The 25,283-nt window shown below is 36.2% G+C and overlaps 1 protein-coding gene across 1 annotated transcript in view; it reads right to left on the bottom strand.

Moving 5' to 3' along the window:
* Positions 1 to 14,499, bottom strand: part of BCO1 (beta-carotene oxygenase 1) — a gene marked incomplete in the record, with an annotated part of 17,623 nt that extends 3,124 nt beyond the window's left edge. The window contains 9 exon segments of the mRNA XM_072422837.1: positions 1,090 to 1,184; positions 1,602 to 1,707; positions 3,787 to 4,044; positions 4,981 to 5,195; positions 5,591 to 5,738; positions 8,338 to 8,485; positions 9,523 to 9,652; positions 10,817 to 10,945; positions 14,365 to 14,499. Of these exon segments, the coding sequence (XP_072278938.1) occupies positions 1,090 to 1,184; positions 1,602 to 1,707; positions 3,787 to 4,044; positions 4,981 to 5,195; positions 5,591 to 5,738; positions 8,338 to 8,485; positions 9,523 to 9,652; positions 10,817 to 10,945; positions 14,365 to 14,461 (1,326 nt within the window).
* Positions 14,500 to 25,283: the final 10,784 nt, after the last annotated feature.

Raw genomic sequence — 25,283 nt, 5'->3', positions numbered from 1 at the left:
GGGGGGTGTGGCTTGAAATAACTTTATTATTATTACTATAGTAAAGTTATTATTACTATACCCACAGCTCAGAGTTTGTTATTATATTAGCCTTACAGATTGCTCATTGTTCAAGGAACCCCTAGCAAATCCTGGAGGAACCTTGGTTTAGATGCCCATATTGGCTTGCTAATTCTTTTATTCAGTAACTGGATTTTATTTCTGAGCAATTGTGGCACAGGTAACAGCTGTAATCGTGCATTCTAAATTGTAGCATATATTATACAAATACCGTTATAATAAAGTACTAAAGTACTAAGAAATGTAACCAATAATAATGTTGGTAAATCACATCATGTAGACAAGATCACAGTTCCTAAATATAAGACACATTGTAATTCCTGGAAATGTGTGCCATTGTCAAGGTAGAATACCAGCTACTCTATGGAGTTGGAAGTAATGTGGTTGTTTGGGGATAAATTTTGTATTATAATTACCATTGTTATAAGTGGAAATAGTAAAGCAATAGCACCTGGTAAAGTATAATAATGCCACCCCATGGTTTGAATATGTGAAAATAAATAGGAGGAGCAAGAAAGCTGGGGTTTTCTGGCAAAGTAAGCTTCTATTTGTTACAGACAATTATAAGAATATACAAAAAAAAGTAGAAAAGGTCTTGATCCATTTACATCATGGGTATAATCAGACCAATTAGCTAGACAGTTTAGATCCCTGACTGTATAATATTAGAGGGTTCAATACATGAAAGTGTAATGTCTCTTGTCCCGACGCGTTTCACCCTTTGTCGGCTTCCTCAGGGGATGTATAGAGATCATTAGTAGATAAGTATTAGTTGTTTTACCCCAGATATATATTAGGGACGGTGGATGAGTAGTGCTAATCCACCGTCACACTCTTACTTCAGAGTGAGAATCCACTCGAAATTGAATTGCTATGCAGAGTTCCGCAGCATGGAGGTGTTCAGAAGATGAAAAAAAAAAGCTGAACACCAGCACTTCCATGCTGCGTATTTGTATTGCATAATTGCATAACAATTCAATATCGAGTGGATGTGAATCAGCACATACTGATGCAAACAGTGATTATTACCTTGGTGGGAATTGGACGCCATTCCACATGAGAAGCGTAAACATATCTGTAGTTCTTGCCATTGTAAGCGTAGTTAATTCTAGGTAATTCAATTCCTAGGTTAAGACAAGCACAGAAGATTTAAAACCTTTTTAGAAAATATAAATGCTGTAGCTATTACTATTGCAAACATGTTGCTAATAGATTATTAGTATATCACAGTTTATGTAAATGCCTGATTATGGTACCGATAGATTATTTAGCTTTGTAATAAAATTGTATTCGGCACCATTCAACTTTTTATCCTTATGCAAGGTGAGTAATTCAAAGGCAGACTGGATGCAGTAAAGGTAACCTTTCATTCCATTATTGTTGTGTGCCAAAACTGCTAATCCATATAATATCATATCTCAACACACCCCTAAGCATATGGAAGTCAAACATGCAATATGAATTACTTTGATTTAAATGATTATTGGCTACATTTCTTATATTTTTCAATCATATTTAAAGCAATATTGTGAGATCCCAACCTTCACACATGATCTCCGACTGGCAGTAAATCTCTCCATCTTTAGATTTCACAGCTGTTGCAGTAGTTGTAGAAAGCTTTACAAGGTTCACTCCCACTTCTGGTTTCTTCAAAGTAAAAAAGAAACTGATGACACTTATTTTCAGTGCAGTGATAAGTTGTAGATTTAGGCAATGTGGATGAATGGATACAAACCACAATGCAGAGAAGAAATAAAAGGATAGGCATATGGTATATAAATAATAAAAAATCTGTTTGAATTCTACATAAAACATTTGTCCTCCTAATATTGACCTTTTGGTTAGAAGTTAAAAACATGCAACAGATTTACACTTACTCTGCAGGCTATAAAATATCTGGTCCATCCAATTGCTGTCTATATGCTTTTGATATGCTATTTTTTATACATTTCACAAAACAAAAAAATGAACCAGGAGTAGAATGTACCTTGAAGTTATGGTAAAGTGATCACTAAGATACCTTTGTGATATAGGCTGGCTTTGCATGGTAACATATGTCAGCAAGCTTGGCCTCATATATGCTCTACCCTAGGTAGTGAAATGTAGGGTGGGAGGTAAGAGAATAGGTTGTAGGAAAAATTGTTGTAATAAAAAAAAAACTATAACTACTGGCCAAAATAACCAATTTTCATCCTATCTAGTGCAGTATGGGATAATAAAAAAGACACACAATGGCTGATTTATTAAAACTCTCCAAAGCTGGAGAGGATACACTTTTATCAGTGAAGCTGGGTCATCCAGCAAACATGACATGGATTTATTCAAAGTCACTTCTAGCAAATGTTTTGAATCCTGGACCAAATCCTTTCCAGGTTTGCTGGATCACCCAGCTTCACTGATAAAAGTGTTTCCTCTCCAGCCTTGGAGAGCTTTAATTAATCAGGCCCAATGTTTCTTTATAGACTTTTTATAACCAGTCCTGTATTTTTGGTGCAGCTAAATGTGGGGGCTGTTGCTGTCTCTGGTGGTTTTAGGAACGTCAGTCCCCATGGGCGGTAAGTAAAAAGAATCACTATTAACCTAATGTGCAAATAAAAGCTGCAACCTAAAATATACATTCTTAGATCTATGTTCACATCTTTCTTGTTTAAGATATGTGAAAGACTTGTTTCAAATGATAAATAATTGATCTAAAGTTATATATTATGCAGGACATGCAGGAAAAGTCCAGAGACAGGATTTAGTCCAACCACTCATTTCCTGAAAAATGACTCTCTTTAATATTAACAGTAATAAATTATAATCACAGGAACCCTGCACCCCCTTTCCACATTATTTGTACCAATAAATCAAACACATTTGCTGGATAAGAGGTGCTAAGGAAATAATTATTTGCAATGTACAGTTAAAATAACTGGGGTATTTGGGGTGTGAGTGATGGTTAAAGTTTTGTATTAGTTCTATAGATCTATGTGCCCACCCTTATTGAGTACAGTAGTAAATGAGGGATATGAGAAAGCAGGGTTTTTGGCACAATTAATATATATAATGTATCATTTTCAATAAATAACAGTACAGAACATATCAGTTCAAGATAGGCCACAATAAATTCTTGTGATCTATGTAATATCGCTTTGGTCGTAAATGACAATACAATATATTAATTGTGCCAAAAACCCTGCTTTCACCTGTCCCTTATTTACTAGGTAAAATACCGGAACTAAATAGAGTTTACTGGAGCCACAACACAAACCTGAAGGACCAATTCATATTGTTGCATTGCGGTAACTTTACCACAATCTATGGCCAGATACACATTGTATTGCCATATAAGTGGTAATAATGCTGCATCCCAAGCATAGTGCAGGTTTTGGTGCTTTTGGCTCTGTTGTGGTGTCTTGGCAACCCTTTAAGAAACGCTTTATCAACGTGACAAAATGTGAATTTGTTAACAAAGTACAAGGCATGAAATTGGTTGGACTTTGGACTCTAAATGTAATAAATTGCTAAAGTTTACTATCACCCTTTTATTTACTTTTCATATTGCTTTAATAATTACCCCTTGTGTGGCTACATGATTGTTTAAAATATCAATGAGATTTTCCCTTTTATGCTTCTAGAGCAAATTACCCAATAAAGCACACATTACCCAGCGATGTACACCAAGCTGTGTTCCTAAGAGTGTATCTTACTAGTAACAGCCAAAAACATGAAATTTTACAATACCTTGGGACACTGAAGAGGGATAACAAACCGCTTGCAGGTTGGTACTGAGGTCATTGCAGTCTCTGGGTTGAGGACATTCCTTATATTGGCCATATAAAACATTTCATACAAACTATTGTCCTCGTATGCAATGATGTCAAACACAAGATGACCATCCTCCTCATAAGCATTAATGTGATGGTATACCACCAAAGAATCGGTAAACCATTTTTCAGCAATTGGCTTTTTTGTTTTCCTGTCTATAATGTGAAACCAAGTCTGAAAAAAAACAAATGATTATTTAAAGCTGTAGTCCATATATTATTGCATATATTATATTCCATAAATATATCTTTATATCATAAAAACAGGTTACAGATACAAAATCACTCAATCGGCCAGATTTATTAAAGCTCTCCAAGGCTGGAGAGGACACACTTTCATCAGTGAAGCTGGGTGATCCAGCAAACATGGAATGGATCTGGTCTTGGAAAAAAACATCTGCTAACAAATAGCAAATGACTTTTTAGAAATCAAATATATAGGAAATCAAATCCATAAGTAAATCAGAAAGAACTGGAAACCGCACTGGAGAAAATGCACTAGGGTGCTGTTCAGAAAGAATAGCATTGCAATGCACCAACGTGTGAGATGTGCATTTCCATGCCCTACAGCTACTACACTCACATATTTAAACCAGCCCTAAATGTTACCCTGTGCTGTAATGTTCTGTGGTGGGCTGTACCACCATTTTTTTTAATGGCACCCAAATGCATTGAACCAATGCACCACCAATGCACATGTGTTGCAGAACATCAGAATAGGTAGCGATGCACTACTATGTGCTCTAATGCATTGTGTCAAACAAACTGTGCAGATCCTTTTTTAAGTCTACTCAAACCAATATTCCGTATTAGTGCAATGCAAGATATAATAAATGTTAATGCACGTGAATTAATGTATTTCAAAAGCCCAGCTACTTCTAAATTGGAACTTAGAGCAGCTTTGGAATTTCCCTTTATGCTCAGTGTTGTGTCAAAAACTAATGCAGGAACTAAGTAGATGTGTAATTCCGCTATCTACTTCTTTAATTTATTCAGATGGAAACATTCAGTATTTGAAATGTATCTTTAAATCAAAGATTTTTTAATATCTCCTATAATTAGATGAATACAAGCAAATGTTCATGTTTTTAAGAGACCCACTGAATCATACCTTGTCATCTTTGTTAAAGGAAATGCATGAAGCCCAGTTGACACCACGGAAGTAGGCAGTCGAAAGTTTCAAGATGTCCAACTTTAGGGGTTGTTCTATAAAGATGATATAATTCTCTGTAATGCCAAAGCTATGGTAGTAACTTGGGCTGAGAAGATGATGGGCAGGAATGGAACACAGAACCTCAGTATTCTTTAAGGGAGACTTTTTATGATCTACAACAGAATAACATTGAATTTATTGAAAATGAGAGAATTATAGATAATGCAGAAAGTTTTATACACTTGTCCATACTTACAGCATATTCTGATCTCCACTCTAACAATATCAAAAAAGTGACATATCAGAGTCTAACTGTAAACCCATTATATGTTCCATCAATATTCTTCAGTAAACAATGCAAAGAGCAGAAAGAATGTACAAAATCCAGTAGTTCATAGCGAGTACATTCACCAGTTATTCACCAGTCTGGTTACTATAGCTGTGTATGATTCATTGCTATTTGTGATTTAATATAATGTTAACATATCCTCTATAGATGCCCATTACCTAGATTCTTTCAGATGCCCATTACAATATGTATAAGTATTGACAGTTAGATGCATCTCACCTGCAGCTAGAGGAGGAACTTTAAACATCAAGTATTTTGTTTTTCCTTTGTCACCGATTGATGTCCCCATATTTATTGTGTTCCCAGCATTGTCATAATGTGGATGAGATGTGGCCAAATTAACCGTCAAATACTTCATATAGTCTACCTGCAAAAGACGATTTCTAAAAGTTATCGAATAGTATTATCTATCTATCTATCTATCTATCTATCTATCTATCTATCTATCTATCTATCCATCCATCCATCCATTCATCTATCCATTCCATTGTTAAAATTAAACGTCTGCCAAATCAAGATTTGTAAGCTTTGTGAATCTTGTATAAAAAAATGAATAAATATATATTTGAAACTGTAAGTAGCATTTAAAGCCCCAGGGGAGAATAGTTTAGGGAAGTAGAGAAGTAAAGAAGTTTTGTTTATATATAAAAAAAACAGGTAATTTTTTTTATCAATGATACAATCAAAACCCATAAAAAGTCAGTAAAATAAAAAGGCGGGACAAAAAATCACTGATTAAAACTCCCTAAATATACTTTAATATATCATTGAAAAAATATCCATGGAATCTGGCTCTTTCTTTTTGAATATCTCATACCATTAATGTAGAAGTTAACACACCAATTTAACTGCTTACTGAAACAGACACATTCAAAGCATTGGCTCTGGTGATAGCTGTATTGGTTGCCAGTCTGCTTATCTTAACTTTTAACCAACCTTTCAGCCCTCAAATAGTTGGTGTCTTAGCTAGGTATAGGTACAGCACCATGGCACGGAAGCTCTAAATATGATCTAAGATGGCACCTTTCGGATAAAAGTTTTTTTTTCAATTTAGGTGTCCTAAAATTTTTAGTTTCCTAGTAAACGATTTTGGCAACCTCTCTTATTTTTTGTCTCTTCTAATCAGGGCCTTCCAGTTACAAATGTAAATGTATGTAACACCAAAAGCTCTAATTGTATAGTTTTTAATAGAATAGGGGAGTGTAATACTGTTCGTCATTTTGTTTCTTTGTTGTCTGTGCCCTATTTGCTCCTTCTTTCTATCCTGTAGATGCCACATGAAGAGTGGGTAAGGCTTAATTCAGAAAAATGGTGGAAATAGCAGTCCCAAGGTGCCAGCGTACAGTAGCCCCAAATGCTGTGCCAGTCCTTAACGATCCAGTGTTTAAACATTTGACATTGGGCATAGTCAACTATTCCTTACCATTAATTATCTATGGGTTTCCATGGATGAGACTACATATAGCAGGGGTGTCAAACTCTGGCCCGCAGGCCAAATCTGGCCCTCGAGGTCCTTTTGTTTGGCCCCTCAAAGAGTTCTTAAAATGAATTGCATTTGGCCCACCCGCCACTACGTATTGCAGGGAGTGCTGCTGCTACTACAATTCCCGGCATCACTCGCGTCTATAGAGCAGCGGCCTGTTCTGTTCTATAGACGCAAGTGCCAGGAATTGTAGTCTTGCGTCTATGGAACTGCTCTCTGCCTAAGTGTAGCTCCACATCCAGCTGTTCCTGTCTTCTTCTGTTGTCTTTTGTTTAATAAAAATAGTCACTTTCAGCACCGGAGAGGTTTATCTACAAGTATAGAAAAAATAGGTTACAACTAGAGTTCAACTCTAATTATAACTTCTGACCCCCATAACTGTAAAGGTCAGCCATGGTAGAAAGAAGAATAATTTGAATGGTAAAGTTGCAGCTGCTGAAGAATGCAGTGTGGAATGTGGGGGCAGAGGTGCTAGAAAAAACTTGAAAGACTTGAGGGGGGCTGTGGTGTGGATGATTGGAGATGGTTAAATGAAGAGCTGTGACATAATGAAGTGCGGAGTTGTGGCTGCCAAAAGCGTTCCTGTAAATATTATATAGAGAACTGGTGAAGCTATAACAATCTTTGGGGACAGGTTATCATTGAAGTTTTACTCAGAAGGCTACAAATAGAGAAAGAGCCATAAGATTTTTACCTAAATAAAATGTAAAACAATTCTTAGGCCTCTTTCTCTATTATAGGCTTGTTCCAAACTGATTATTAAGCAATATCTCTTTGTTTCCATATGAAAATGTTTTATATTTAATGAGAAGGAAAAACCTCCTCAATTTTTTAAATAAATTTCAAGTTTGGCCCCCGTCATGGTCTAAGTTTTTAATTTCAGCCCTCTGTGTATTTGAGTTTGACACCCCTGACATATAGCATCTTGAGTTTTCAGCACAGATTTTGCACATGAAGCTGTAACCACACCACAAATTTGCTGCCCATCTGAACTTTTTTTTATCAGTAGTAAACAGAGGCACAGTGCCAACTTTAAGTTGAATTGCCATGCACAGGCCAAAGGATTTATTTTATGGATGGAGCCTCCAGCCTGCAAGTGACCACTAGTGTCAGTGATCACACAATTACGAAAAATGGGAATGCCTAGTAATATTATGCTGATTTGCAGTATGTGCTGCAGGGCACCCTTTCAGAGAGCTTTATATTAACATCCAAGGCTAAGAAGCCTTTAAGAAGAGTTAACTGTTGGATCTGAAAAATGAGGCTACCTTTGACATACACCCACCATGTGCACTAAACTAAAGTTTTACATCATGTTATATGGGAGTAGGTCAGCGGTTAAGAGCCAGTTAATACAATACATATAACCTAATTCTTAACTACAAATTGGAAATTAATAGACTGTAATAAATTTTAGCCAGCTCAGGTATCTGGCAAAGCATAGAATTCTGGGATAAAGTAAGAATCAGGGAAAAATACATACCTTCTCAAGTGTATCTAGAGTCTCTGGATTAATTTTTCTGATAAAGTTGGTTTCAGACGAAGCATAATAATCATCTCCAAACTTTACGATGTTGATTAGGCAATTATCAGTGAACTCAGGCACCACATGTGACAGGTATGTGAAGGCTCTGTCATGTAAGTAATAAAACATTAGAAGCAGATAGTGATAGCTCAGATTATCTGTTCTTTTGGTTTCCTGTAGTTAGATCACTTATAACTCACACTTCAAATAATAAACTAAAAGCATCCAGTCCAAGGTTATTGTTGTATAAGAGGTGCTAAAATCTGTGTTTCTATGCCAATACCAACTTCCAGGAAATTGCTTAGTTCATGGGAAATTTGGGTGCTCCAGTAGCGCTGCAAAAATCCCTAAAATAATCCAGCAGCAACCTTGGTTTAAAACCAGTATATTTTTTGCAAAAGCTACATTGTGTTAAAAAATGTATTATTAAAATATATCATTTTGCAAATTCATCTTAAGACCATGAAAATTGTGGGAACCACCTTAGGACCCAGCGCCAAGACTAATGTAGATGGAGAAGTTGGTATTTTATATTCAAAAGCATCTGAGTGTACACAACGCAACATTGCCATTTATTTATTTGTGTATTTGCAACTAGATGCCTTTTCCATTAAGCTCACTGGCCACACATGCACAATACCCTTAGTGGAGAAGACTAAATTCTATGGAAAAGGTAGCAGTCTAATATTAAGTTCATACTGGGCTCTGTATAGGTGGGTTGGGGCAATTAAAAGGAAGAGCTGTTTTCTTTTTTATTGTTATCTTTTAAGCCACAGTTTCTATTGGATTTTTAGAGAAGGAAGTGAGCAAAGTGTCTCCAATGGGGTAAGAGGCTGCCACAACAAACAAACCTTTTATCAGTAAAGTGAAATATCACTATGGTTTGATTCCTCTCCTTGATTCCCATGTCACTACAGTTCATAAGAGCTAGAGGAAGGAACCAGAGTACAAAGTGGGTGGTCAAGTTTTTGGCACACCTAGAAGTGGCTCACCATGCGTTCTAAGCCAGAAAGGTAAGAAATAACTGTCTTTATGAAATAGCTCAGTTTTACTTGTTCAAAATCATCACAGGGTCACTTTAAATAAAGCAGATACATAGAAGAGGATAAGAGGAACAGAGGAACTGAATTATTTTGAGCTTACTTTGAGAAGATATTTTTGCAGGGGTCTGGATAAGCCATGGTCCCAAATTCTGACACCACTATTCTGTTGGCCTCCATGTTGGAGTTATAGGTGTCACTTCGTAGGTACTTACTTCTGTAGTATACATCACCTAGAAACAGGAAAAAAATGTATAATAATACAACATAATGCAAAATAAAGTAAGTCCATCTGAAATGAGTCAGAATTTATTTACCAGGACAAAGAAACAAAATGTTAGGTCAAAAAAAAACTTTTTTAATTTTGGTACTCCAAAAATGTTCCTCTATATGTAGCTGGATTTGACTTTGTATAAACCTTTTGCAGTGCAATTGCTGAAGAGCTCAGATTGGGGTAGAAAGAAGCAACACAAGGGGCACCACTACAAAGGGTTTTTGTTCAAATCCTGGAGTTTTAAATAAAAGAGGGCTGTCTCCTGGTAACATGCTCCTTGTCCCATTGTTGGAAATTGTATTGAATTAGGTACTATACTGCAGGTGAAGGGGTATTAGTGGACATTTGCATTGGAGTTTATTCTTTTGTGGGAACTAGTTCTCTTTTAAATTGGACAGGGTTGAAATTTTTGATGTCAGCTAGATTTGGGTCCTCCAGATAGACAGTAATGAGTTTTAAGAGAAGTTGTTGTTTTCCATAAATGTTGAAACATTTGGTAAAGGAACATAATTGCCAGAATGTTGTATGACTCATCGTTAAGGACATTTTCATTTGAAACTGTCATTGCTCTGAGCATCATTTATTTTAAAAAGAGCAGATGAAGAATTCCTGCAAACAATTCCCTGTGGGCATGGATGGGGCCTTGTCGACGAATGAATGGTGTTTAATTAGGATTTGTGGGCAGGATAAGCTTTGTAGTAGGGTAGTGTAGGGTGGCCATTATTCTCTGGAACCCACTTGGATGATGATAGTGGACTAGCTAGGATACAGAGGAACATCTGTAGTCAAAGCCTTTTTGGGCATTTTGGGCGACCAGAGTCATTGGTGCACTAAGGGATGACTGGAAGTACCCTGTTTAAAAGCCAGAACTGCACGTTGACGTGGCAGTCTGTCTTTATATCTAGGCAAATGTATGCATGGAAACTCTCTGTTAGTTCTCACAGCTTTTATGACACATGGGAACAACCTCTTGGTTATTTCCCCAGTGGTTGAACTTGATGAACTTGTGGCTTTTTTTAACCTATGTAACATTGCTTTTTTATTAGTGATTTCATTAGGAAAAAAGAGATTTAAAAAAGATGACTATGATTTTTAATTTTAAATGTAGAAAACACAAGCTTACCATTTTTAAAAGTAAAACTGTGCAGTAAGGATAGCCCATCAAACCAGTGGTTATAGGACATCTCTCCAACGCTGTGTATTCCTGGACCATTGCGAAGCAGAGTTCCCTGCAGCCAGTTTGGTATGTGTCCTGCAGCAATAAAACAAAGTATTTAGAATAATTGTGAATGGGATAAATTATTGTGGTTTAAGGTGTGAAAATGAGTAAATGCAACATGTTTAAATTCTTTTAAATATTGCAGTACTTAACAGTCTCAAAGCCAAAATAATGTACATTCCGTCACAGTATTATCCTACTACTTAACTGCTTTAAATTGAATACTTTCCTCTTATATAAAGATACTCCAAAGCCAAACTCCTTGTCAAAAAAAGCAAAAAATATGTATACAGATCACAGGCTGCATTGCCTGTGGAGCACATTTATCTCCAGTGGAGTCAGTTGCTGCAAATGTACCTGCCGATAGGAAGAACTTGTGACTCTTTTGTGCAAGCCCTCCAATTTACTTCAGACTTGACTAAAATGTTTTACCGCAACCTGAAACATACTCAGAAATGTTCCCATTTAACTGATTTAGAGTAGATGGGAACTATTTTGTACAATTGTTTAGATGTTGCAGTGGTGGATTGCATTGTGGTTCCTGGAAATGGCACGTCACATCTGGCGACATGGTTACTTTTCCTCCTCTGGAGGAACAACCATATGAAAACCTTAAGGGCAACATTGGGAAATCTGTGGTGTGGTTTGACACTTCTGGGCACATAGCAGTAGTTTGCTATGCAATGGTTAATGGCTAACCGTGCAGTTTTCTACTACAAGTGTGGAAAGAGCCTTATTAACCCACATAGGCTGCCACTATATTTTTGGTTTTGCCTAACGTTTATTTGCTTGACCTTTCCTTTTGGAATTGTGTTGTTTTGTACCTTTATACCTCCAAAAAGAATTGGAATAATATTGTTTGAAAAAGCTGACTCTCCTGTTATGTAAAAGAAAATATTAAAAAAAACAAAAGCAAGGGAAAAAGTATTAGCTTGCATTCCTAATTAATATTGTGTCCTCACAATTATTGGATTTGATGAAAGGGGTAATGGCTGCTTAGTAAATTGTGCACTGGAGTGAAATTAGGGGTCATAATGTTACACTTCAGAGATAAGAGCTTAAATCCCCTATTCTTTGTTCTCACAATTTATATGCTCCATTTTCTGCATTTAGAAAACCCCAGATGTAATTTGGATTAGTGTGTTACATCAGGCGTGAAAAAGATGAACTTTTGTTGCATAGCTGTCAACTTTTTTAAAATCATTTCCACTTTTTAACCTTTTTAAGGGTCTCCAGTCAATTTAGTGTAAAGCAAGCCAGAATAAAAAAAGAAAGTCCTTCCAATCCTCTTTATCAAACTCTGTAAAACGCAGCATGTCGTTATTACTTTCTACACCAGAAAACAAGGGTTTATATCTCAACTTAGGATACTGCTATACAATTATTCTTTTATGATTATGTAGCATCAAACTCAGAACTGTTGGTGTAAAACAAAGATACAACCAAATTATAGAAAATAATTCAGGCTTTTTCTCTCCCATCAGTGGCAAGTATGTCTTCACAATTTGGTGTACTCAAAAAAATAGTTATTCATTTTTTGATTTGCATTTAAATGTTTACAAAAAAACAAACTTCCTATTACGTTATTCCTTCCTATACGTTCCTGAAAAGAATAGTAGACAGAATAGAATAGAATGTATTGTGCTGTCTATAATGCTTAAAAGTACAATTTAGTTTTAAAATGTTCTAATCTTCCAAAAAAATCTAGTGGCAGACGTTTTCAGAAAGTTATTCTTTATTCATTTTTATTTATAGTTATTTTATTAAGGGTATACTTAGTCCTCTTAGTAAGGATTAACTTGCTTACAGAGGACAGGGAGTTTCCATTATTCATTATTTACATCTCTGATTGCTATGTACATGATACTTAAAGGGAAAACACCTTTTAAAAAGATTTGTTAACCTATGAATACCTTTACAAAGGAAAATGCTCACGCTTTAAGAAGGTGAAGAATGTAAAATGTTTCTGTTGAAATATAAGGGATATTAATAATACTGAAATTTTTCTCTTTTTGAAGAATTACTATTGCATCTGCTTGTGTAAGGCAGCTTTGTGCCTCGCTCCTTATGTGGCTGAATGAGTTCTTTATCCTAAGGAGTCTAATATCCAGATACCCAGTACAGAAAGCATTTATTGATTTATTTTTATGACACAATACCAATATATAATAACGCAACAGCACGCTTGTGAAGGCATATTCAAACCTACGGTATTTGCCAAAAACAGGTTTAAATTGGACCAATTTTTTTAATCCTTTATTATACAGGCAGCAGTGTTGTAGCGTGTTTTTATAGATGCTACATACAGCATCCAGGGAAAGCTTGCCACTCCTGCTGCCTCCAGTTGAATTAGAACTGCTTGTCACTAATGAAAATTTTAAGCAAATTTGCATTTCTTATTTTGCACCTCGTTGTGCACCATTGATCTTTGCACTGTAAAATGCTCTTATCAGTGAGCTATGTATGTACAGTATATGTAGTGAGTGTATGATATGCAGTAATCCGATAAGGTTGCAATTTTTTATAGCAGTGCATAGCAGATGTATATCTAAGGAAGTACTGCAAATGGTAATTAAAGTTGCACCACAATTTTTGCCAGCTTGCACCCATTTCGAATTTCAGAGTTTGCTTGTAAGCTTTTTCATTTAAATCTTGTTGAAAATAATGTAGTTATTAATATTAAAGAAAAATTATCATACAAGAACTACTATTCCTTCTGGAAAGGCTAGTTTGGTTTTAGTTGCTAATCTGAAAAAATTATGCAAATCAGGAAAGTCAGAGAAAGTCAACAGTTCTGATCTGCATAATTGTTCAGGGTTTAACATCACAGGCAGACAGCAAATATTTCAGGTTATTAGGGGCAGCTTTCAACTTCATGAGGGGTTTTCTGTAAAAATGGGACGCACTTGTAATCCTCATTTGGAGACAGTATAATGATTTGCTCCTTGATATAATTCTTCATTACAAAAAATAACCAGGTGTGTTTAGGCAAATTCAAATAAATGCATTTTATATTTAATCACTACATAACACATGTGCAATATTGCACCATAACATTAAAAGCCCAGCCTTGATAATGTTACATAAATACATTTTTGTTTCACTTGCTCATATGCTTATGTATAGGCTGACATTGTTTATATTGTATGCTATTATGTCTTTGCTTACCACCTTTTCCATAAAAATTATATAAAAAAAAAATCCCAGCTTCAATACTTTTACTAAAAAACTGCAATAACCTATTGAAAATAATCTTATTTTTCAGCAAAATGAGAACTAGTTGTTTGCTTTAGATTTCGTTTTTTGCAAGTCATCCCTGCACTTTGCATTTCCATGTTAAACAAACCCAATTATAAATGTAGCCAGATTGCATTATGAAATTGTAAATAGAGATTAGAATATGTTGTGCTCAGTGAATCAGCCTGGCAGTAGTAAAGAACAATACAGCTTACCTTTTACTTCTGCTTTTATTGGCTCAGGACATTCCTGGCGGTTTTTGGAAAAGATGACTTTTACTACAGACTCTACTTTATTATCTGTGCTGTCCATGTCTGGTACACAGTGTGGTAGAGAAAAGCTCAGCACTGCCTTTTACTTGTTCTCCTCCCAGTTTATTTATAGAGATGTCTTGGTCAAAGTACAGCATGGCTGCTACAGACCACCCCTATTTACACCCTTACTCTGCCTCCTCCCTTGTGTCAGCCACAAGGAGTTTATCTCTTTCCTAGAAAGAAAAAGAGAAATGAAAATAGACATAGAATTAACCTGCGCTGTGCTAAAAGTGATCATTGTTGTCACTAATCTTTCCTATGCATGTAGTTACTAAGCAGTACTATGTGCCCGGTATTTTACTAGATATAGGAATGAAGAAAAGAAAATTCCAATGTTACTTATAACTATTAGAGGGTCAGTGTTGCCCAAGCACACAATCAAATGCTTAAAAAGCTTACTGGAATTACCAACACAGGTTTTTCTTTCTCTGTGGTTACTGTTTTTGAGCCCTAATATTATTAAAAAAAATATTTTGAAACAAGATAAAATTTTCAAATATGTCAGGGATATGAAAAGAAAAATTTGACCCCCTTTTCCCACGCAGAGTATGGGATACTTATTAGCCGTAGGCATGTTGTTTCAGTCTCTGCTTTTATTCCTTTTAATTTTTTTGTATTTTTGGATGGGTATAGGAATAAATAACAACCCCTCATTGCACCAACATGCTATTCTATGGGCTAGACGTCTATGAGTCTATGAGTCTAACCAAACTTGTTGCTGCCAATTATTGTGCAAGTATCATCAATATCAAGTATTTTATATGTTGACTTATGCCCATTATGCATTGATACTCAGTGGTTAGCACTTTGCAGCGCCAGGTCCCAGGTTCGAATCTCAGCCAGGACACAATCCGCATGGAGTTTGCGTGGGTTTCCTCGCACATTCCCAAAACATACACTTAGGTTAATCCGCTACCCCCAAACTGACCTTAGACTGTGATATTGACATATGACTATAGTAGGGACATTAGATTGTGAGCTCCTTTGAGGGACAGCTAGTGACATGACTATGGACTTTGTACAGCGCTGTGTAATATGTTGGCGCTATATCAATACTGGATAATGGTTGTGGCCATCTCTGTAGTATGTTTGACTATACTTGTAGCTTTTTGTTGTTTCCTGTTTTTACATAAATAAATAAAGAATGAATGAAGGTCAGTTCTGATTTAGTCAGTTCTAATTTTCAACATTTATAGTAATTTGAATGACGTTGCATTTTTACTATTGTCAATCAAACTTGTAAGGGGATCAATAAAGCCAAGCCATCATGTAAGGTAACCAGGGTGTTATTTAATTATGCTGTGGTGTGATCACAGTCCTTATTTAACTTTCAGTAAAGTGTAAAAGTAATAAAACTAACCCACATTACTATGAAACCATAGTAAATAATCAGGTAATGTGGTCTGTGAGATGTTCAGAATATCTGCATGTTCATCCCTTAAAATAATCTTCTATAATAATAAATGTTTTTCTTCTCTACTAGAGAAAAAGCATTTTTTAAATTTTAAAAAAAAATATCAAAGTGGATATATGATCCTTGCAAGGGACAAGTTTTTTAAAACTTTATATCCGTGGGATTTCAATAAAAGGTACATATAAACAAAACAAAGAAATAAAAAGACACATTTTAAACATGATTCTGTTTATAATTTCTTATTCCTTGGCTATAACAGTTGGTTTCATTCAATTAATTCTGAGAATAAGGTCCCTCCATTGCATTTAGCAAAAATATTGACAAAAAATAATGTTACATTATATAGAAAGGTATGTAAGTGTGAATATTTGTTAGCCATCTGTATCCAATCTGCATAATCTCATTAATGAAGAACAATCTGTCATCTGTCAAGAAAGAAGCATGGGATATTACAAATAATTTTAATTTAGGATGAGAATATGTAGAGTAATATTTCGCTTTCAGTAAACAGCCTGAAATCCATTATTAAATAAACTCCAAAGTATCTTTAAAATAGCCAATGGATTATAGAAGGTTGCATTCATTGCACATAATCCTATAACAACATTTTCCAAGTGTATGTGCTTTCACAGGCAAGGGAATAAGGATATAGATTTGTTTTCAGGAATTTGTGTTAGCTCATTGTTTATATGTTATGTTCTTGTTTCCCTTCACATGACAGCTATTCACGTGTACACAGTTCCTATTTACAAACCATTCTCAGTGCTGTGACCCTGGATGGTGTGGTCTTGTAATGAGAAGGGGAAGTTATTATTTTACAGAGTTAGTAGTTACTATAATATTAGAACATTAGCACCTTTGTGCTTTCCAGAAATAGTTTGGATGCTTCTTTTATCTTTTTTTATCTTATTCTTTTATCATTGTCCCAGGCTCCCAGTCAGGGCAGCATTATCTGTTAGCCACCGGTAGAACAGTGCCATGGGTGCCAGGTGTGAGGGAAGCCACTCAGCACCCACCCTGCTTCACCCAGCCATCATCCATCCGAATTCCCTGAAGGTAATTAGTTGTGCACAGGAGTGCCACCGAGAGACCTCGCCTTTAACTAGGGAAACCTACCTGTTACATAGTAAATCTCAGTTGAAGACTCTTTCTGTTACATGGAAAAGCTGCTTGTCACTAGGAGAATCTGTCTATCACAAAGAGACTCTGCCTAACCATGGGGAATCTTCCTGGTACTGGAGAGCCGTTCTTTTTATACCTGACACATGAAAGCTCTGTTTGTCAATGGTAAACACTGGATGACCCTTCAATTTGGGTGGCAAATCCATCCCATTTGACTTTTGCATCTTGTATGTGATGTTGACAATCTTGGCTGTGACACTTCCATTCATTCAGGCTGACTCCTACATCCAGGAGAGCATTAAGGATACTATGAGGAACCTGAAATACCTTCTGCTGCACTGTTAAGGAACTATTTTCATCCTTAATGATCCTTCATCTTGGATGTCGTTGGTAACATTTACCTATCGTTGGTAATATCTGCTCATCCCATCATTCTTACAGGACCACTTAAACTTTTCTCCCCCAATGTCTGAAGCTTACCTCTCCTTAAGTGTGTGTGGAGGCAATACTCTGAGGTGCACCACACTCCTTACCTATGACCCTGCTCACATAAATAAAATAATAATTTAAATTAAATGGAGCCTAATAACTAGGCATTGTATCTAATTAAATTAACTTTCTTATCCAAATTGCTAAAGAATACGCACATCCCTGAATTCTTTGAAACATTGCATATTTATGTGTAAAGAACACTTTACTGAAAAATTGTCCAACTGATCAATCTTTTAATAAATTGAATATTTGAATAATGTATTCCATGGCTCATGAAAACACACTCATTAAACTGAAACTAAATCCTGGATGGTCGAATATCCAACTTTTCGATTTGACAGCTATTCGATCGAATAGTTAGATATTGCTCGGGTGATCGAATGCCGAATTCGAACACCACTGAAGTCAATGGTGCGAGAATTTTGGTTATTTTTAGGGACTATTAAGGGCTGCAAGAGCAATCAGATTGCTCTTGCAGCCCTTTACTAGTTGTATGTGTTCTTGGATAGAGTTTCTCTATCAGGGAGTCACTAAACAGGGAGTCCTGTGTTCTTGGATAGAGAAAATCTATCCAGGAACACATACTACAGGGCTGCAACAGCGATCCTGATTGTTGTTGCTATACTGTACTAGTAGTATTTGTTCTTGGATAGAGTTTCTCTATCCAGGAACACAGGGCACTAGATGTAATAAATGGGGAAACTTCAACCTCCAGTGCCCAGGGATCACATGCAGTCACAGCTGTGACCCCAAAGTTCCCACGGTCATGTGACTGAACTGCAGATAAACTCTGCAGTTCCACCACTATCCCCAGGGATCGCACACTCTTCTCAATGATTGCTGACTCTGCTGCAATCATTGGGAAGATGTCCGGCCTGCAAGTATCTCTTACTCTGTAACACGCACAGTAATATGATACAAATGTATCATAATATTACTATGCAGGAAAGTGTGTTACAGAGTAAGAGATTTCATGTCATTGTAAGATAACCTGTAAAAAAAAAATTAGTTAAATAAACACAAATGCTCAATAAATTAATTTAACAATAATTTTTATTTTTTTTAACACATTTTTTACCAAAATTTTTACTGTTGAATCTTGTTTTCTTTTGGGTCGGGTCTACCAGAATTCAAACAGCCATTTTAGGGTCGAATTTAAGGACAACCCGAATTCGAACACCAGCACTATCCTGGACCTTTTCAAAGGAGCTAACCTTAGCTACAATGCCTTTCTGAGGTGTTTGAGCATTTCTCAAATTGCATTCTACTATAACCACTATGTCAGCAGTCGTAGATTTTTTGATACCTAGATGTGGTATGAAAATACTGTATATGATAACAATATGATATAGTTACGATGGGGAAACACCAATGTAGAAAAAGTATCAGGGGGTGGTTGGTACATGATTGGCACTTATAGGCTGTGCTGCACAATAGCTTTGCTCTCCAGCACTTACCATGAATTACACTTTATGGGGGAGTGAACTTTGCTTGGAAAAATGTATAGTGCAATGGAAATCCTGTTATAATGTTCTGTTTTACTTCTATAACCTGTTTCATTTAGTTCATCTCATTATGTTATATTTTTGGAAAATGCTCAGCAAAATATGTTCCTAAAAAATCTGTACTTGTGCACTAACAAACTGACACCTGGTGGGTGATGCGTGTGGATCTCTGTAGGCCAGTGAGGCTGACAATCTTATTATTGGGTATTTTGAGTGCAGTGGTAATAGAGGAGCAATAGACTTCCTTGTTGAGTTTGATATTTGCATATGTGTTGGAATCTCATCCAGGATACTGCATCTGCATGGATTTTACAGGTTCTCCCTGTGTTTGCATAAGTTTCCTATGGGGACTCCGGTTTCCTCTCACATTTCAAAAACATGCAGTTAGGTTTTTTGGCTTCCCACCAAATTGGCATTGGACTGTGGTGAATAAATATGTCTATAGTAAGGACATTGGATTGTGAGCCCCTTTGAGGGACAGTTAGTGACATGACTATGGACTTTGTACATTGCTGCGTAATATGCCGGTGCTATAAATATACTGGCTAATAATATTAATACCAGAATTATGTTGTGCTATAAAGTTACTGGCTAATAATAATAATACCAGAATTATGTTGAAATGCTAATCAGAAACCTTAATGGAATGGAGCACCTGATATATTGACATATTTGAAAGTGGCATATGCAGCGCATTTAAATTGCAACTCTTCAAAAAGAGGAAAGAAAAGTTTACTGCAACAAATATATGTTATATATTAATTGTACTACATCACAAAATGTGAATAACACAAAAAGTTCCCCCTTTTTAATTGCAACTTTTGAAAACTCTGGGGTTGGCTCTGGGGATCACTGTAAAAGATAAAAGAGTAAGCCCTTTGCTATGTACCTTTTTCAACATTGAATTCATCTTGTGAAAATTATTATAAACCTTTATTGGGCTTTCAACTATTTCAGATACTCATTTTTAAACAGGATTCTGTTTCCAGAAGTGATAGTGTGGCAGATAAGAATTTGACTTTAATTTTACATTAATACCAAGAATCTGTATCAATTAAAATACTTAAGTGTTACATTTACTTGATTGATATAAAAAAGTACTAACTTTTACAACAGTATTATATATACTTACATTTAATTATGCCACCCAATATAAAATAACATGTAACTGCAAAAACATCACAAAGCTGGTACAGCTAGCAAAAGAAATAATTTTCTGACTCTTCTATGCAGCCAATTAGCATAGTGTTTCCATTTTCTTCTACTGTAAGAACAAAGTAACATCTTTGATGTGTTTGGATGCTATAGACACATCAGCTTTTTATTTCAATATAGTTATACCTTAAGTATTTAGATTTCTTTTGTATATTTCTGTAATATGATAACTTTATATTAGCATCATCCATAAACAGTGCATAAGGTTCATAATCAGTTGACAGATGCCCTACATTCCCTCTGTGGATGAATGATGTGTATGATTCATGCTCAAGCTGTTATCACAATTCTGCAACTGCTTATCTCTGTATAGCCTATAGCACCATAATGCTGTGTACATATTTATGAACTGGTGCTATAGGCATGAAATAAAGAGGAATATGCCAATTTTTTGTGCAAATCGCACAATCATTCATTATTACTATTGTATGTCTTATATTTTTTATGATGAGGACAGTTACAGAACATCCAAGCCACATTAGTTTTTTTCATAATAGCAAAGTTACAGTGGAACAGTGCAATGGGCCTGATGTATTAAAGCTCTCTTAGAATGGAGAAGATAGACTATCATGAGAGGACCCATGTGTTCCAGCAGACCTGTAATAGATTTCTTTAAAACATTTTGCTATTACTTAGGAAATGTTTTCAATCTTGGACCAGATCCATTCTGGGTCCAAGTTCCCCCATACTAGTCAATCTTCTTCAGTCTTGGAGAGCTTTAATAAGTCATACCTAATATTTCAACAGTACTCCAAATTTATTTTTTTTTACTCAAAGAAACAAAATCAAAATCTGTAATATAATTGGTCCTATAAGTAGCAGCTATAGTGGAGCACTGTTTTTGAATATACCCAGGTTCTCCCATGATTGTCTACCTTCTCCAGTGTTAGAGAGCTTTACTAAATCAGGTCCAATGACTTTCTTCTACCTGGTGATGCCCAATAATTCATAAATTCAACCCAAATCATACTTTCCGAGTCCAATATCTGACCTACCAATCTGAAAAAGTAAGGATTAGAGTCGAGTGAAAGATGTCTAAACCAAAGAGCAAAATTGTAACATATTGCAATTTACCAGTTCTTGTAGGTTGCATTTGTTTTCTTTTTTTTTTTTGGGCAAGTGCAGAAAAATATTGTTCTATTTTGCTAGAATGTCATTTTACTTTTCAGTGCTGTAAACTAATATACTGAGAAATGTTATTAAGTCTCCCAGCTACCTTTTCTAAACTACAAAAAGAATGTCTACTAATGTAAAGGTGAGAAGATGAGGAGGGTTTGAAGCCCAACTTACTGGAGCAACCGGAACAACAAATGCTTGACAAAGGCTGATGGATAGGCTAGGCTACTCGTAGCCTCCAGTTCAGTCTTCAGACACAGAAATACACGGGGATAATCAATTATATTTTCAGAGACCATGGAGAGAGTAGTTTGAACAAGCCGCTCATTTAGGCTTCATTGATCTCTCCTGAGGGTGGCAGTGCCATAGAGGGGCAAGGAGGCACTGGAGTGAAAACTAGAGGAGATGTGAAAACTTTCATGCATGTTCATGTACAGTCATGTGTGCCACATAAAAAGTAGGTTCACCCAACACACCAACACTTCAAATCACAAATTTAAAATCTAATTTTCAAAATTAGGTGCCAATCATTAGAACTTTCTTAGGTAATGTGTAAGTGGAACCTTAAATCTCAGATATTGAGGGTCTAGTGGTCTCATCGCTATCAATGTCAAAATAAAAAGATCTCTCCAAGGCTGGGGTGCCCAACAGGTGGATGGCAATCTACCGGTAGATTGCAAAGGCAATGCGAGTAGATCGCAAAGCCCCGCCATTCAAAATAAACTCTACCGCGCACAGGAATTAAGTCCAGGTTTTTATTGTTGGTAGATAATTTTGACTTGGTCATTTTAAAAGTAGCTTGCAAGCCAAAAAAATGTGGGCACCCTTGCTCCAAGGTCTGGGAAGAGGTTTACAAAGATTTTCAAATTAAGTAAGATCAATCAATCTGCTGTAAAGAAAATATTCTAAAAAGTGTCATAGATGTTAAATGATCCCTAATTTGTTTAGGAGTGGCCAGCTCAACAAATTTAATCAATAAGTATCTGATGCTAGAAGAAGTCCCAAAAACCCCAAGATCTGAATGCTGGATTAGCAGGCAACTCTTGTAATAACATTTGACCAGCATGAGAAGTATGCCATATACTGTGGACTGAGTCAGTGATAGCTGTTTAGCTGCAGTTGCAGTAGATATGTTTGGCACAAACTGACAGCATTTCAGGAGATGAACCTGATACCAACTGTGAAGTATAGTGGTCAAAATAGTTTGGGCTTTTTGGTAGCTTCCGGTCCTGGACTGCCTGCAGTCATCAAGCTAACTATGAATTCTGTTTTACATCAATGTGCTTGATCAGAATGTGACACCATCTGTCCAAAAGTTGATTTTGAAGCAGAAAGGATCCTTCCAATTCAATATTGATATAAAGTACACTAGTTACATCTACAAGAATGGCTAAAAAAATGGAGGTTTATAAACTGGCCTAGTCAAAGCGATTTGAATCCCTTTGACATGATTTAATGGATTGTTCATTTCACTTGTTAGTTTGCTTTCACATTTCTAAAGCAATAAATCAAATGCTGGAAAATAATCTGTCCAAGAACCATAATTAGGTCACTTTCTTTCAAATATTTGTATTCAGCCCAGAAAAGTCCTTTCGTTAAACCAGAATAACTGTGTGAAAGCCAAGAACTACTCGGACTCAGGATATAGGGAGATTTGCACAATATTTTCAAAGACTTAAGGATTTTACTGTAGAATGAGCTTTCATATCATGTCAAACTGAATCTTGTGTCTGCAAGTTGCCGCTAAAATATATGTGCCCTTATGTACAAACTCAACCTATAGTATTATTTAAAAATGAATGTCGGACTGCTGTAAAATGTAAAAAAATATATTGGTTACCCAAAAGCTTTATGAATTACACTGGGAAACCCCCCTTAAGTCCATGTATAGCCATTTTTTTTACATAGCTAGTTTTTCTTTATGTAGTAAGAAGGAATTAGACAGATCATTTTTTATTCATTTATTTTTGCTGTCTGTGTACCATTAAGGGAATTTAAAGGAAATTCCCCACTTAAACCGGGATTGCCCCTTACCTCTATTTTGGGAACAGATTTAAAATGTGTATTTCCCCTCTCTTTTATTCTGGCAATGGTCACCAGAACACACCGAGAGCTAAAACAGCTTTTGATCACTACTCTTCACAATCAAGTTTTAGCCATTTTTTACCAACTTCAAGCATTTGTATAAACATGTGTATGCATATGTTAATATGTTTGCAGCCTACTGTACCAAGAAAAGAAAGTCACAGAGGTAAGGGAGGAAATGCTCCCAGCACCTTCACCCTCATGCCACCTGGAGCAAAACGTAGGGAATGGAGGGGTGGAAGTTAATCAGCTGTGTCAGCAGAGAGGTACGTGATCTCCAAAGCTGAAGAGGATACACTTTCATCAGTGAAGCTGAGTGATCCAGCAAACCTGGAATGGATTTCTTCAAAGTCATTTGCTATTTGTTAGCAAATGATTTGAATCCTGGACAAGATTGGTTCTAGGTTTTCTGGATCACCCAGCTTCAGTGATGAAAGTGTATCCTCTCCAGCCTTGAAGCGCTTTCATAAATCAGGCCCATTGTGTCTGTGTCCATATATGTTTATGCAGTGTGTGTATGTATTTGTATGCATTGTTTGTGTATGCATATATGTGTAAAAAGAGTGTGCCTATGTATACAGTGTAAATCTGTTTGTTCAATAGGGTACAACTGACCTCTACACACATTACACACATATGACCCCTGCATTCAGTACATTACATACAACTGTCCCCTGCACTCAGTATGTTGCACACATCAACTATTACCCTATTTTATTAACATTATTGGTTCACAATTTAATATTACTTTAATAACTAAATTAATAGTATATAAATTGTAGCTGAAAGGAAGGGCAGAACAACACACATGGGTTGTAGTGGGCTTGATGAATCTTGTAGTCCATCAGGCAGGGAATTAGGTGGGAAAGGGTAACCTGATGGAGCTTCTAATGTGCATAAAAAGGTAAGACTGCCATTCAGCTTTAAGTCAAAGTAATTTTTTTTACAACTATGTCAAATATTCTAATAGTGAGTTTGCTTCTAAACACAAACTGGGTTCCCCTGGGAAAAGTGGGGACCCCAAAGTGTAGAAGCAGAAATTTCCGAACACAGCACTGGACCACATTTTGAACAGTCCACAAGATTTCAGGCTATGTTAAGTTGCATTTTGGGGAGTTAAAACTGCTCCCGGTTTTTACACTTGTTGATATCTCTTTTGCTGTGCTCTGGATTGCCCAGTACACACCACAAGCTTAGGAATTTCAGGAAAACAGCAGGTGATGTAATAGCCTCATACACGAGTGTTGTACAGATTGTTTTGCAACTTTCTATTTTTGTGCCAGCTGAGTATACACATCCTATGTTGTTCTCACTGTGGTAATTGTATCCCAGACTAGCAGTTATTTTGGCATGTTATAGGCATTGATAGGACAGAATCTAATCCTGTATCGCAGCTTATTATGTTTCCTGGTGCTAGATACTTGATATGCTTATAAACATATGTAGGGCTCAATTAAATTCTGTTTTCCATTTTTAACCACCTGGGCGCTTACTGTCTGCGCAGCTAACCACTCTGAGAGAGGCCATTAATAAAAAACGCCAAGTCTTGCAGGAAGCGGTGCAGCTTGTGGATCTGGTGGAGCGATACTCTGCGGCTGAGGATCTCACTCTAAGCCCTCAAACCCCATGGATTCCAAGTGTTCCTGGTAAGACTGTTCTGGGGCTTAAGGGAGCTGGGAGAAATGTGATGACTTTAAGTAAAGAGGATAATGAGACTGTGGGCTCAGGAAAGCCCAAGGTGTATAACAAGGTGTATAATTTTGGACTAAACAAAGGGCCTTGAAGATGTTTTCGGTGTAAGGAGTTGGGACACATTGCAGTGAGATGTCCTTTAACCACTCAACCTATGCAATGTGAGGTTGCATTTATGA

The sequence above is a fragment of the Pyxicephalus adspersus genome, chromosome 9, assembly GCF_032062135.1.
Source record: "Pyxicephalus adspersus chromosome 9, UCB_Pads_2.0, whole genome shotgun sequence".
NCBI classification, from domain to species: Eukaryota; Metazoa; Chordata; class Amphibia; order Anura; family Pyxicephalidae; genus Pyxicephalus; species Pyxicephalus adspersus.
This window is presented reverse-complemented; position numbering and strand designations above follow the sequence as displayed.